The 13,187-nt window shown below is 49.0% G+C and overlaps 1 protein-coding gene across 1 annotated transcript in view; it reads right to left on the minus strand.

Moving 5' to 3' along the window:
- The window catches only part of spon1a (spondin 1a), a 39,820-nt gene extending 26,733 nt beyond the window's left edge, over positions 1–13,087 (minus strand). Inside the window, exons 1-5 of the mRNA XM_057025091.1 lie at positions 12,640–13,087; positions 11,783–11,889; positions 8,093–8,226; positions 4,356–4,429; positions 3,361–3,483 (exon numbers count right to left, since the gene is read on the minus strand). Of these exons, the coding sequence (XP_056881071.1) occupies positions 3,361–3,483; positions 4,356–4,429; positions 8,093–8,226; positions 11,783–11,889; positions 12,640–12,871 (670 nt within the window). The 5' untranslated portion in view covers positions 12,872–13,087. The remainder of the gene's footprint in view (positions 1–3,360; positions 3,484–4,355; positions 4,430–8,092; positions 8,227–11,782; positions 11,890–12,639) is intronic.
- Between the last annotated feature and the right edge of the window lie 100 nt (positions 13,088–13,187).

Consider the following 13,187-nt stretch of genomic DNA (forward strand, 5'->3'; position numbering starts at 1 on the left):
GTCGGCAACATCATGGCATCAGGAGCAGTGAGATGTGGAGTGTGATAAGCAACAACAGGACACAGCGTCAGACTGAGGGTCTCCCTGCTGCTGTCGGAGCGTCCTCCAAGCACTCAGCTCTGACTTCATCTTCCTCCACTGCAGACACATTATTCAGTGGACAAAAACTGGAATAAGAGCGGACGAGATCATCCTCCGACACAATGATGAGGAGACAAAACGCTCGCTGGAGTCTTCTCAAGAATCACACAGCTTTGTTTCACCTGGGAAAATGCTCTTCTGATTGGCCAAAACCGTGACCAGGTGAGAGGAACCACACAAGAGAAGGGAAGGTGGCTCGCCGACTGGCCTGGAGCCAAAAGGGAAGCCACCCCCTTCAGCCGGCTTGTTCACCACAACTGACCTTGACGGACTTTTTCCACCTCCGATCCGTAGGCTGGAGCGCTCTGTCACTTCCTGTCCGTCTGCAGACACACTGCAAGCGAGCCACAGCAGGGTTCTCTAACCAAAACCACCATCTTCACCAGCTGGCACGAGCTCTGACTCCTTCCCAGTCGGCAGCGTCTCCGCGGAGACCAACGGTCCAACATTCCCAGTCAAGCTGTGTCCTGTTTCCACGTCACCTCCTGAAGCAGGAAGGTTTGGGTGGATGCTTCACCTGCAGAGGTAGCGATGGCTGCGTCTGCCCGCCGGCCCGGGACTAATTAAATATGCTGCATCAAACGAGCATCAGATGTGTGGAGCCGTGCAGGGATTAAACGGATCGTACGCAGAAGAAGAATAGAGCTCCAGCCTCATTATGCAGATCAGCTGATGCAAAACTGCAGCTTCCACTAATCAGTTATTGATGTTCTGAAATTTACTGTAGTGGATCAATGCCGCCCTCGGGGGAAATCCCAATTCATTAGCATGACTTCGCTTTTTTGGCATCGGTGGGTTTCGTTTTCTTCATGCGTTAAAGTGGCTTTTAATGCTTTTCTGCATTTATTTCCCCATCAAAGCACCAACCCTGAAAAGGCTGAGCTGAGGAAAAGTTGCTGACCTGAAGCTGCTCAATATTTGTTAAGACTCAGAAGTTATGAGCCAGGAGACACGTGTCTCCATTCATGGGCTGCACACGCTTCGCAGGCATCCATCCAATCATGAAGAGCCAATCTGGAAAAGCAAATGATTGTAGAGTCACTTCTAATCCTTCAGATGGAGAATCTGGGTGGTAACAGGAGTCCAGGCTGCTGAAAGGTTTCTAAAATTTAAATCGTTAACGGCAGATTCATGGTAGGTTCGGGATCTCTGAAGGCTGCAGCTTTAACCAGGAAGGTTACAGAAGGCTTCTGTCCGTCATCCTGCCACAAAGGAAAATCCTGTCGAGTGATCTCACCCACTGCTCCTCACTGCTTCCACTCAGTGGGATCATGTTGTGGGGCATTAGAGTTTTAGGAAATATGTAGATATATATTTATAGATATGGCCTAGATGGTGCTCTCCTAGAAAGAAGCTATGCAACTTAAAACGGTTGGGCTGAGTTTCCATCTGTCTCCTTGATGTTGTGTTTTTGGTCACAAGGTCTGTTTTAGGTTCTCGTTGGCATGTGGAAAATGACGCGCTGCCTCAGAACCTCTGATCACCTGCCAGGATTTGGATGACCTGGCGCTCAGAATAGAGGAGAGACGGCGTGACGGCACCTGCTGTCCTTGAGTTACCCTTGAATCTCAATTTGAGGGGGGAACTACAGAGGAATGAAGGTCAGCGTCCTCGTTTTAGAACTGTCTGGGAAAAGGTGCGAAAGAACTTCAGTCCCAACTTTAATAAACTGCTTTCTTGAAGGAAATTGGCTTTGATGGCCGACCTCTTTATTTGGTCAATAAAGCAATGATAAACTCTTTTCCTATTGCTCTTTCCTCTCCTCTTATTCCCATAAATCATATTTGTTGACAGGCGGGGCCACATGCACTCACTATATCTGAGCACCGAGTCATCCCTTGGGTCCAAGAGCCACAAATTGCTGCATAAATTGCAATTGGGAGCCAAATAAATGAATGAGTGGAAGAAAATAGAGCTGTCGGGGTTCTAACTGTAGCCTGTTGAACCTCTTTACAGGGCTCTTGCTCTCTATGTGTGTCACAGCAATGATCTCTCACAGCTGAAGGACACGGGGCGTTAAAAATAGGAAGACGGCTCAGACAGCAAAGGTGTGAGTGGGGAAGGAAAGCGGGATGTGCCCGTGGCGGCCATTCTGCTGAGATTTCATGGGAAAGTTTCACGGAGAAGGTCACCGGCTGCTCTTTTCTTCTTCATTTTCCATCGCGATCTTTGCTGCAGGAGCATCGTGGGCCCTCCATGAGACGGCAAACCGGGCGTCCTTTCGTTTATCTTATTCCACTCTAATCACTGTATCGATCTGAGCAGCAAGGGCCTGATATACACCAGAGAGCAGACGTAATCTGCGAGTCCATTCACATCCTCGCGGTGCGGCTCAAGGTTATATCAACACTTCACGCCCGGTAGTTCAGCGCCAGCAGAGCCGGTGTGAACCAGAATTAACACGCTGAGCATCTGGAACATCTGATGCTAAAAGACAAAAATGTTCATCACTGTGAACTCCATCTATTCATTTGAAATAAATGTGTTGATGCTAAATTTATGACCGTGCGTAGGCTGCTGGTGTGATGCTGCACAAAAGCTTTTTAACGCAATGGCTGCATGTGTGCATTAAGGGAAAAAAAGGCCAGTGGGGGGGCGAAGAGAGAGAAATCCAGCTCAAAGGAATCCAGCAGCTCCCGTGGATCAATTTAAGATCAGTATAGCTGAACGTGAAGGTCAGAAAGTGTGTGTGTGTGTGTGTGTGTGTGTGTGTGTGTGTGTGTGTGTGTGTGTGTGTGTGTGTGTGCGCTTCACTTTCCCCTTGTTTGTCAATCACTTGTGCATAATGGTCTCCTGTCTTGTATTTAAACTCCGTCCTACAGAGCATCTTATGCAACCATTCCAGTGTTTGTCCCCCTTGTGTTCGGGAACCTCTTCAGACTTGGTGATTTGGCCTCGCTGGCCTGATTGGATTGACCTTCTGTCACTCTTCTCTGGAGAATCACAATCAGATTCAAGGGAATCTGCTCTTGATCTTGACACGACAGCTTAGCTCATTTGTTCAGCCGACCACGTCTCTGCTCAAACGTGCTGAAATACAGTGATTTACTGTGCATTTATGCTCCAGCCGCTGGACCAGAGGAGAAGGAGGAAATGTTCCAAATGTGAGTGAAAGTGGGTGGAACTGTTCGCTCTGAGGCCGGGACTGGGAAGCCCGATCATATAAAATATAAACACTGGTTTTTGGGGTTTCTTGACAACACATGAGACTGTGCTTACGTGGGTAGTCTTTGGGATGAGTCTTCTCCGACCAGTTCCCGTAGAAAGTGACCCTGTACTTCGCCGTCCCGCAGGCGCAGCAGTCGAGCAGCGGTTTGTCTGTGCTGTCTCTGTACAACGACTCTGCACAGAGAGGACGGAACACAGAGAAAAGCTGACACAAGGGGTCAAGTCCACAGAAGGCCACAACAAACACACAAAAAAACGAGCTCTTCCTTTGACCTGTTAGCCAGTTAGTGTGTTTCCATGCACACAAGTCAAACCGCTTCTCGCTCAGTTGGCATGAATGTTTAATGCAACGGGACTTTCTGTCGACAAAGCAGTTTGGAGTAGTTGGATTACGGAGGGAGTCCACTTCGCCCCCAAGGTGGCGATTTGCTCTGACCTTTAACGTCACGCCACAACACTCTGGCTAACAGTAAGAAGTTCGCCAGCGAGGTAGCGGCCGCAGCTAAATCAACAGCAGCGATAGACAGGTTTGTGTCATACGTGTCCCCTGAAACAGGTCTCCTCGTCATCCCAAAATACTAAGATAGGGTTCTATAAGTTCCTAGTGGTTGCTGCCGCACACAGCAGACTGAGGACCTTGATGGGACGCTTCTGCTTCCAGGACCACGTCATATAAACAAAATTTGCATAGACCAGCTCGCATCCGCGTGCTCCTGTAAATAGACTCACACCTGAACTCTGGGGGCGTTAGTCCAATTTTATTTGAAGATCTCGGGCTGATTTAAGTTGAGCTGAAGTTCCTCGTGCATTTTTCAATGGAACTAACACAGAAATTCCGTTTTCTGCACGTGTATGTAAACACACTTAGATCCCGACACTTCCAGAGGTTACATTCATTAACAATCATCAACACTGGGGGGGGTTCCTGCATGGACATCCCCTCCAGACAGCAGATACCTCACAGTAAAAACTGGTGGGAACCAAAACGGCAGAATGGAAGGGTTAAGATGTGGAAGTATTCCTTCCTGGTTGATAAAGAGGCCCACCTTTTTCACACATTCGCTTGGTGAGGGAGCCCTCGTCCTGGAAATAGATGATCCTCTTCTGCACAATGCTGGCCCTGCACAGAGGGAACAGGAAGAAACGGAATCACTGAGGAGTGAAGGTCCCCGGAAAACACGAGTGCGAGAGCGTGCACAAGAGGGCAAAACTCTGAGTAAACGTTCCGGTGGGAAAAGGGAGACAATAATGGAGAAAATTGCTTCTTCAAACACTAAAACCAACTATAATATTCAGGAAGAAAGCTAAAATTAGAGTGTTGTGAGGGTACCGACCCAACACATGTGAGTGGAAACGAGAGGAATGCAGAGAAGAGACAGGAGTTATTATTCCCTTCAAACGTTCCCAAAGGGATTTGAAAGGAAAGTAGCCCGAGATGGGCAAAATGCTCCGAGGGGGGATTTGCTTTGTGACCTGACTGACAGCAGAAACGCTAATGCTGCCTGATGTGTGGGACCTGGCAGAGGGGGGCGTCTCTAGATTGAGCTGTCTCAGAGCCTCCTTCTGCTGCCTGTTGAGGACCGAGGGTCCGAGAGGGGCCTGGACACCAAATCCGCAGAAACAAACCCCGAGAAACAACAACAGAAAACAGGCATCCAGGGCCCTGACTCCCCTCACAAAAAGCCTTTTACACCAGCTCTGGCTGCAGGGCCGTTTCCATGGAGATAAAACCTAACAACAGCGAGCTGGATGGAGGCGCTGGGTAAATATCTGATCCAGCCAGGCTGGAGTCCAGTTGGACTTTGTGGACCTGGATCGTTCCAGCATGTCAGGCTAAGCAGAGCCGAGTTCTGCTGATCTGAGCATCTGTGAGCAGCAACTGAGGTAAACATGCACAAGGTGACCAGAATCACTGATTAGTCCAGGACAGAAAGGAGCAATTAGTCAATGCTGAACAGCGACTGAACAGTGATTTCTAATTAAAAGGATTCGTCTCTTTTTGGGGCGCTGACCTGAAAGATCTTCCAGTTTAAAGGGTTCCTTTTCCTCATCCTGTGACATTTACCTTGTTTTAAAAAGCAATCTATTTTCAGCAGCATCAAATACTCACTAATAAACCACTCACAGGCGCCATAATTGACTCTTTGCTGCAGAACGTAACATTTTCCACCTTGGTCTCACGTCTAAGTGCACACGAAGGGCGAGATTATGACGTGTGAGAGAGCAATTATATGAGTTAGGGGCAAAACGGCCTCTCATAACGCAGATGGAATGGTTCAGAAAGGTAAACGAGCCCTCAAGCACATCTGTAATTGTTCCCACTTTAATTCAATCTCACCCCAATTTCATTTATTTCCCTTAGAGAGAGAGGGGGGGGGGGGTGCTGCCACCTCTCTGGCTGCCTTCTAGATGGGGGCCGGCCAGACAATCAGGCGGGGTAATGCTTATTTAACATCCAATTTAAATTCTATCTCACTTTGCAGGATTCAAGCCACCACTGATCCCAATCACCCCAAAGGTGCGTTGCAGGGGGGCTCAGAGGGGGGGTGACAAAGGAAAGACGGGGAGGAAATGGAAGAGAAAAGGCTGCGATCCCAATGAGAAGATGTTCCTCTTGTTCCATGACAGATGCAGGACGAGAATAAATGAACTTTATCACCAAACATGAATGTAATGAAAGCAAATATGGAGGCGGTTCAACATCAGAGGGTCGTTGCGGCGTCCATCCGTGTTTGATTTCCGCCGTCCCGGCAGCCGCGCACGGTTCTGGCTTCCCTCCGACCACAGGCTCATCGCCGCGCCGCCACATAAGCCGCTCCGGCGGGAGATGATAAATGAATCACTTCCTATTTACACGTGGACAGGAACGACCGCCGCCGGCCTCGGGGCCTCGGGGATGCCGCACAGGGATTAGGAGGCGAAGCGACGTACCAGCCCAATTAAAAATAAATGGAGATCGTGTTTCATTTTATTTTACAGAATATGCAAATGAGACATGAGCGATACTGAGGAGGTGAGAGTTCATTTCAGTGTTTACAAAATCCTCTCTGCTGGGTACAGTTACAGAACAGCCATTTCCATCCTATATTTTGTATATTATTAGCCGCTACCGCAACATCAACGCTGCAGTGCATCCTGGGAGAGGAATTCTGCCTGTTTATCTAATGCTGTTAGGAGGGAGGATCTTACAGCCTTGGTCACAGACGCTCACTGATGGAGGCAGAACCTTAATTCAGCTTTGGAACGATGTGGAAGTGAAGTGGGAGGTAAAACCGGTTCTGGCTCAAAGGTGCTGATCTGATCTGAGCGAGCCTCCCCGTCACGCCCCGTCATCAGGGGAAAACCTTGGACAAAAAGCCGCTGCCCCGCAATTACCCAGCACACCGGGAGGAGACAAAAACCTGCGTCTGAACGGCGTTCCGACATTCTAATGGGCAGAGATTTAAAACAGGAGCAAGGCACCAAAATAACTGGGGAAGTACCTGAATTCCTGCCTGAGACATCTCAGCGATGGGCAGGTATAGGAACCTTTGTCCTCACCCGCACATTTTTGCAGCGCTTTCACATCCTGGCACACAACCAGAGCGTGAACCTGTAATCCCGTCTGTCACACGCCTCTCTACTAGACTCCGAGCCTTTCTCTCCATGCTGACACTTTTGTTCCTTCTTTTGGCCTCTGTGCTCTTTACTGAACGCAACACATCATCACGCCGCTGCTGCGGAGGGGGGCCGACCCTGCGCTCGACCCGCTGGAGGGGACGATGTCGGCGACCAAAACAAAGAGATTGATGGAAACGTAGAGAGGGAGCGATGAGAAGGGAAACACGTACAGTATGATAAAGGGAGCGCAAGACTATGAGAAGAACAAACTTCTCAACATCTCTCAGCAAAGAGATGTAATTAATGAACTGGGTGAGTTCATAAGTGCTTGAGTCAGATGAGGAGCAGGAGGCTGCGGGGAGGAAGTGCCTCTTTTTAAACTACATTTCCCTGCAGGACTGGATTAATAAATGGATTTCTAAGGTGATCTCACTTCAGCTGAACATGACTACACTGCAGCACTGGAGCCCAGAGGACACAGCAACACAATTGATCGGTGTCAGTCACCCGTGCAGCTCATGCAGGCGGTGTAAGCCGGGCCAGGGGACAGCACGTGCATTTATGAGGGACGTAAGCGTCCACACTTACAGAGGCAGAAGTACCGTTAGCAAATGTTGAGATGTTGCAGAGAAAAGCAGCGCCTGGTTTATGATGAAGGCTTGTAGCCACCTTCGTGACTCTGTGTAGCCCATTTTTATTTTGAAAATGGATCTTTTTTTTAATAAACTTGTAGACTACATTCCTGTAACCTCTCAGCAGAAGATGGCTTTAGGGGTTGTGCTTTGATAGTCAATAGATAACAGATGTCGCAAAGCTAAAAACTCCAATATGTCAAACCTCTCGTGTCTTCCCACACTTCCTGTGCCCGTGGAGATGGTGGAAATGTCCCAGTGAACAGGCTAATAAAGGTGTGTTGTTCCTGAATTCTGTCTATCGCCCAGATCACCCTTTCAGGGAAATGTGTCCCAATTCACCAGGACACATTCAGATGAAACTTCATCCTCATTTATATTAAACAAATTATCTTCCGTATTAGTCCAAACGCACCTCATATTAAACCAACGATGAAGTGGTAACTTATACTGTAGGTGACTGCTTTTATTATTATTATTATTATTATTATTATTATTATTATTATTATTATTATTATGTGACTGAGATCATATGGCCACTCTGTACATACTTGAGGAGGATACAGCCAGAACCAGCAGGGGGCGCCGTCCAATACACCTGGATGCTGGTGCGCCTGCGGGGGGTGCTCTCCGTCACAGCAGGAGGGCAGTTGGTCATAAACTGCGTGTCCTCTTCATCGATTATCTGTGAAGCACCAACACAGACCATAATATCACAGACAGCTATTCAGGACTGGTTTGCTGGGCTTGATACAAATTCAGTTTCTTTTTCTGTTATTTCCTTATACAAAGAAAATATCTTTTTGTGAAAGTGCTCACAACTGTCAGATGTACGCAGCCATTAGCACAAACAGAGAGTCCCTTTGTGTTCTCAGGAACCAGAGTCAGATTTGGAACCGTTGATTTTGCTCATTGCTGATTTGTAGAAACATAAAAAAGCTGTATAAGGCATGTGACACCAAAGAGTGAAGCAATCACCGGCTTCTAGTGAAGGGGTGACACATTTCACTCCCTGTCCACTTTCTTTTTGACATCCCTCATGAGGAGGCGTGTGGAGCTGACAGGAAACTGAATGTCCAAGCGGAATAAATTAAATCTCTGCAGATCGAGCCCACATTTTGAATCAGGACATTCTTATTAGTAAAAGAAGAACGTGACCAAAATGACTGATTTTAAACTGGGCAGAAAATGCTGTTGAGTCTGTTACTGACTGTAAGAAGTAAGATACTGTCTGATAGGAAGTGACATCACAGCAACTTCCTGACTCAGCGCCGAATTCCTTTTGTCATGGCGTGTTACAAATGGCTTTGCTCTGAAGGAAGATTGAGCAAGGATGTGTGTGTGTGTGTGTGTGTGTGTGTGTTGTGTGTGTGTGTGAGAGAGAGAGAGAGGGCGAGAGAGGGCGAGAGAGAACGTGAGAGTGAGTCCATGCATTTCTGCTGCCTATCTAGGCTGATGGATTACACCCCCACCACTCCATCCCTCCATGTTCCCATGGTTTCTAGCTGGCATCCTGGTCAGGCCTGACTGGGCCGCCACACATGTTCAACGAGTCTCGTGGGAATGAGTTAAACGACATCCGCAAACAGAGGCGCACAATTTGTCCCAAAGTGACCTTAGACCTCAGCCTTATTGTTCGGGCCCGGTTCCAAAGTTTCCAACCAAGACCCTGAGTGTTGAGGAAGGACAAAAAAGATGAGCTAACAAATGTTTGACTTCGGCAGCAAAGGAAACGATATAAAGCTCAGGCGCCCACCTCATTTCTGCACTGTGATGCAGTGAAACAGGCCTAAGTTGGACCCCTCCTGCAACGATCTGCCTTTCGCCACGTCCCTTCGGGCTCGTCCCGGGATCCCCACTGGCTTATGCTCCTTACACACACACTCACACGCAGGGTGGCAGCAGACCTTCCCAGAAAGCTCAATAAAAGTGGTTTTCATCAGGTTGGGAGCTGCTGCCCTGCGACGGCTGGCTGGGTGGGGACAGGACAGGACGGGGGACACCAGCGGATTTCAAATGAGCTGTATGTTAAAGAAGCCCGACGTCTTCTGTTGCAGCTTCTTTTCTCTTTCTTTGCTCTTCGTGCCTGCAGGCCAGCCCACCCAGAGTTCTTTCAGTACAAACAGCACTGTGTGCATGTGTGTGTGTGTGTGTGTGTGTGTGTGTGTGTGTGTGTGTGTGTGTGGTGTGTGTGTGTGTGTGTGTGCGTGTGTGTGGAGAGAGAGGGTGGGAGGGAGGGACAGAGAGAGAGAGCAGCATAAAATCATGAAAGACACAGCAGCCGATGATAGATGTGTGTCTCTTTGGATCGGAGTTTATTTTTGCTGCCCGGTCACATGGTAACAGGACAGGTGATCATCTGAGGCTGCACGAAGCTTTCGACTCCTTCAAAATCGAGCCGAGTCCACTCGGAGACGGGGCAGAATAATGATGCATCCATTCTTTAAAGCGCCTGTGCCGGCATCAAAAGATAAAGGTCGGCCATTTATCTCCCACATCTGTCGCTCTCTCTGCCCCCGTGTGGATCACAGTGGCTGAACATATCAAAATGATGGAGAGCTTTCTCCTTCCGCCTCACTCCCGACGTCCTCCCCCGCGTCACGCCACACCGCCCTCTGCCACATGGCAGGGGCATTTGCTTAAGGCTGGCACGAAACAACGACGGCGCAAAATCAATTTCAGAGAGGAATCAGAAGAATAAAACGTGCCGTTATTGTTGCTGGCTAATGAGATGTGAGGGGCACAAGACAACAGCGACGCGCACCTTTGTAAACGCTGCATTTCCTTCTGTAACGGCCTTATTCAAGGCTCAGCCTAATGGAGCACAGAGGAGCCCAAAGGCGGCTGTGCAAACATTCTGGTGTGATTTACAGAGGCCGCGCTGAAATGAGGAGCTTCTGTGGAGAAAGCAACGACAGAAAAGGCAGGTGGGGGGTTGCACAACGTGCAGAAGAGAGGCTGCACAAGATAATGGACGATTTGATGTTCCTGGCAGGGAGGAGAATGACGGCTGGGCCTGAAATGCACGTGTGTGTCCACAGTTTCAGCATTTAGAAGAGTGTGAAGTCGTTCTCTTAAACTGTAACTGAGATGATTGTATTCAGGAACTAAAGGACTCAACGCTGTCGATGGTTGATTTACTTGGATGTGCACAGGCTCTACAGTGGAACAGGTGCTGCAATCATGAGTTTTTGTGTTGCTTTTCTTGGATTGGCCATCAAAATGAGCGTTCCAAATGTTGCAGGAGCTCCAGAACAGAAGGAGGCCCATCGAGCCAATTTTGAGCCAGTTGGAGAATCATGTGGACGGATCAGTTGTACAGTAAAGGGGAGCTTTTGGCTTGAATGGCAGAAGAAGGGAGCACGTCAGTGGTGAGGTTCTATCATGAGCAGAGAAATGTGCTGCTGGAAAAGGTGGACAAGCAGATGTTCCAGTTCAGAGTGCAGCAGGACTCATTCATCTGATATTGGTTGGAGACCATCATGTTTTAGAGGCAATAAAAGGTCTATTGCTCCAGCTCCAGTAGCTGTTCCACTGAGGTTGGCTTCACTGTATGTAGGCACCTTATACGCCTGCTACAGAAGTGAAGGCTTTATGGCTCTAATGTCACACTCAAGCTATGCTAGTGGCTGTAATAGCACCAACTGGCATCACATGCAAGTAGAAATAAAGTAAACAAAGTTTATTACGGTACAGTTGTTATTATCGTTGTGCCAATTAAGCATCTGTTGTGTCTTTTCTCCTCCTGCACCACACTTCCTCTCACGTACGAATACATCCTGTAATACTTGGCTGCCGTCACAGACGAGCAACAACGCCAGGTTTGTCGTCCTCTCTCTCTTCCTTCCGCCCTCTTGGCCCCACTTCCTTCTCTCCCTGCACGTTGCCTCTCCAGCCTGAGTCCATCAGACCCGGCTGAGGCGGCTGCACTCTTCCTCCATACGTCCACTCTTCATTTTCCACACACACTATAATGAGAACCAAGTCTCCGCGCCGCTGGGCGGAGTGTGTGTTCTTTTCACGTGCTATATCGAGCCCATTAGAGGAGGTGAGGTGAGAATAGTCACACACTGATGTGCGGGGCTGGGGAGGAGAGATTCTGTCCAGACCCTGATGTCCCCCACCCCCAGATCCATATTCTCTTTCTCTTCGCACACGTCACGCTCCGGTCGTTAACCGTCTTTTGTTGCCATCCGGTGTTCAGACTATTGTTCAGGTACCGTAAAGCGACAGTATCTCACCTGGAAATTTCCAGTGTAGTCCTCATCCCTGTCCCCCTCTGCTCCCTCCCTCAGGGCGACGAGTATGAACCCTCTGAAGTAGGCAGGGCTGGATGCCGTCAGAGTCACTGGGTGGAGGCACAACATCAGCGGTGTCAAGAAAACAGAAAGCACGAGATCGTGGTGGCTGAATAATCTGACGGCCAGAGTGACACCGCTGCTACTCTGGTGAATTAAAAGCAACAGAGGAATTAAAGTGATGCATTCACGGCTTTTTTTATTGATCTAAAACCACCTGCCTAAAACGATTGGCCATCAGGAACTTCATTTCCTCCACTCCGACATTTTGGGAGAATCTGTTATTCTCTCTTATGTTTGATGGCAAACAGATGTTGACGTGATTGCTGCTTAGAGCTCAGTTATGATGAATTTACTGATGATTAAATCAGGGAAGAGAATGAAGCCATCCCTGCTCGAGAAGAGAAAGGCATCAGAGAACAGATGGCAAATTTCCATTTAGAGCGCACAATGACTGACTTTAGACAACAATGGAGCCCGCGACTGTGCACTTTTTTAGAAACAACAGGAGGAATGCAGTAGCATAGCAAGGACATCTTTCTGAGCTTCCACGCGTTTATGATGCCTGGGTGTTGGCGTCGACTGTTTTATTGGGTTTGTTAAGGTTCGAGGTCCGTTTTGAGGATTTACTTTATATGGCAAAGCGAATTCAAGCAAACCCTCAATCAGACCCCGGTAACTTTCACTGCGCAGTATTTTAGAAGCGTGTCGGGTAGAAAGTTGAGTCAGAGACACAGAACTGCTTATTTGAGAAAAGTACAGCGAGCGCAAACAAGCGACGTGTGCGTAATTGCGCCAACCTCTGTATGTGCTCCCCGGCTGGTAGTTCTCCGGATCTCCCTCGACGCGGAGACGAAACTCGTTGTTGACCTCCTTCCGATTGCTCTGAGCCCGTAATATCCGACTGCAATATCCGTCTGACTTCCCGACTCTCTCAAAGGGCTCCTCGGTGAATCCAGATAAATTGCACGCCGCGGTGGAGACCAGGCAGAGCAGGAGCGCGAGGCGCGAGTGTCGCCCGCTCGGCGGCATCGTGGAGGTTCCAGAGACAAATTGATGCGCGGGCAGATGGGCTGCGTGTGGAGCCGAGGGCGCAACTTGCCAAGTGGGCAAGACTTCTGCTCTGCTACGAGACTGGATCCATACTGGAGAGAACGGAAGAGAGGCGAGGAGGAGGGCGGGAGGTGGAGGAGGATGTGCCCTGCTCTCTCGCTGGAGGAGATCTGCTCCTCACACCGAGCGGGGCGGGGGGCGGGGGGGGCGACGAGTCTTTGACTCCAACCAGACTGAGAGCGCAAACAACCGTCAACCGACAAGTGCCGAGACGCACTTGATCCGAAGACTCGGT

This window comes from Takifugu flavidus, chromosome 2 (assembly GCF_003711565.1).
Source record: "Takifugu flavidus isolate HTHZ2018 chromosome 2, ASM371156v2, whole genome shotgun sequence".
NCBI classification, from domain to species: domain Eukaryota; kingdom Metazoa; phylum Chordata; class Actinopteri; order Tetraodontiformes; family Tetraodontidae; genus Takifugu; species Takifugu flavidus.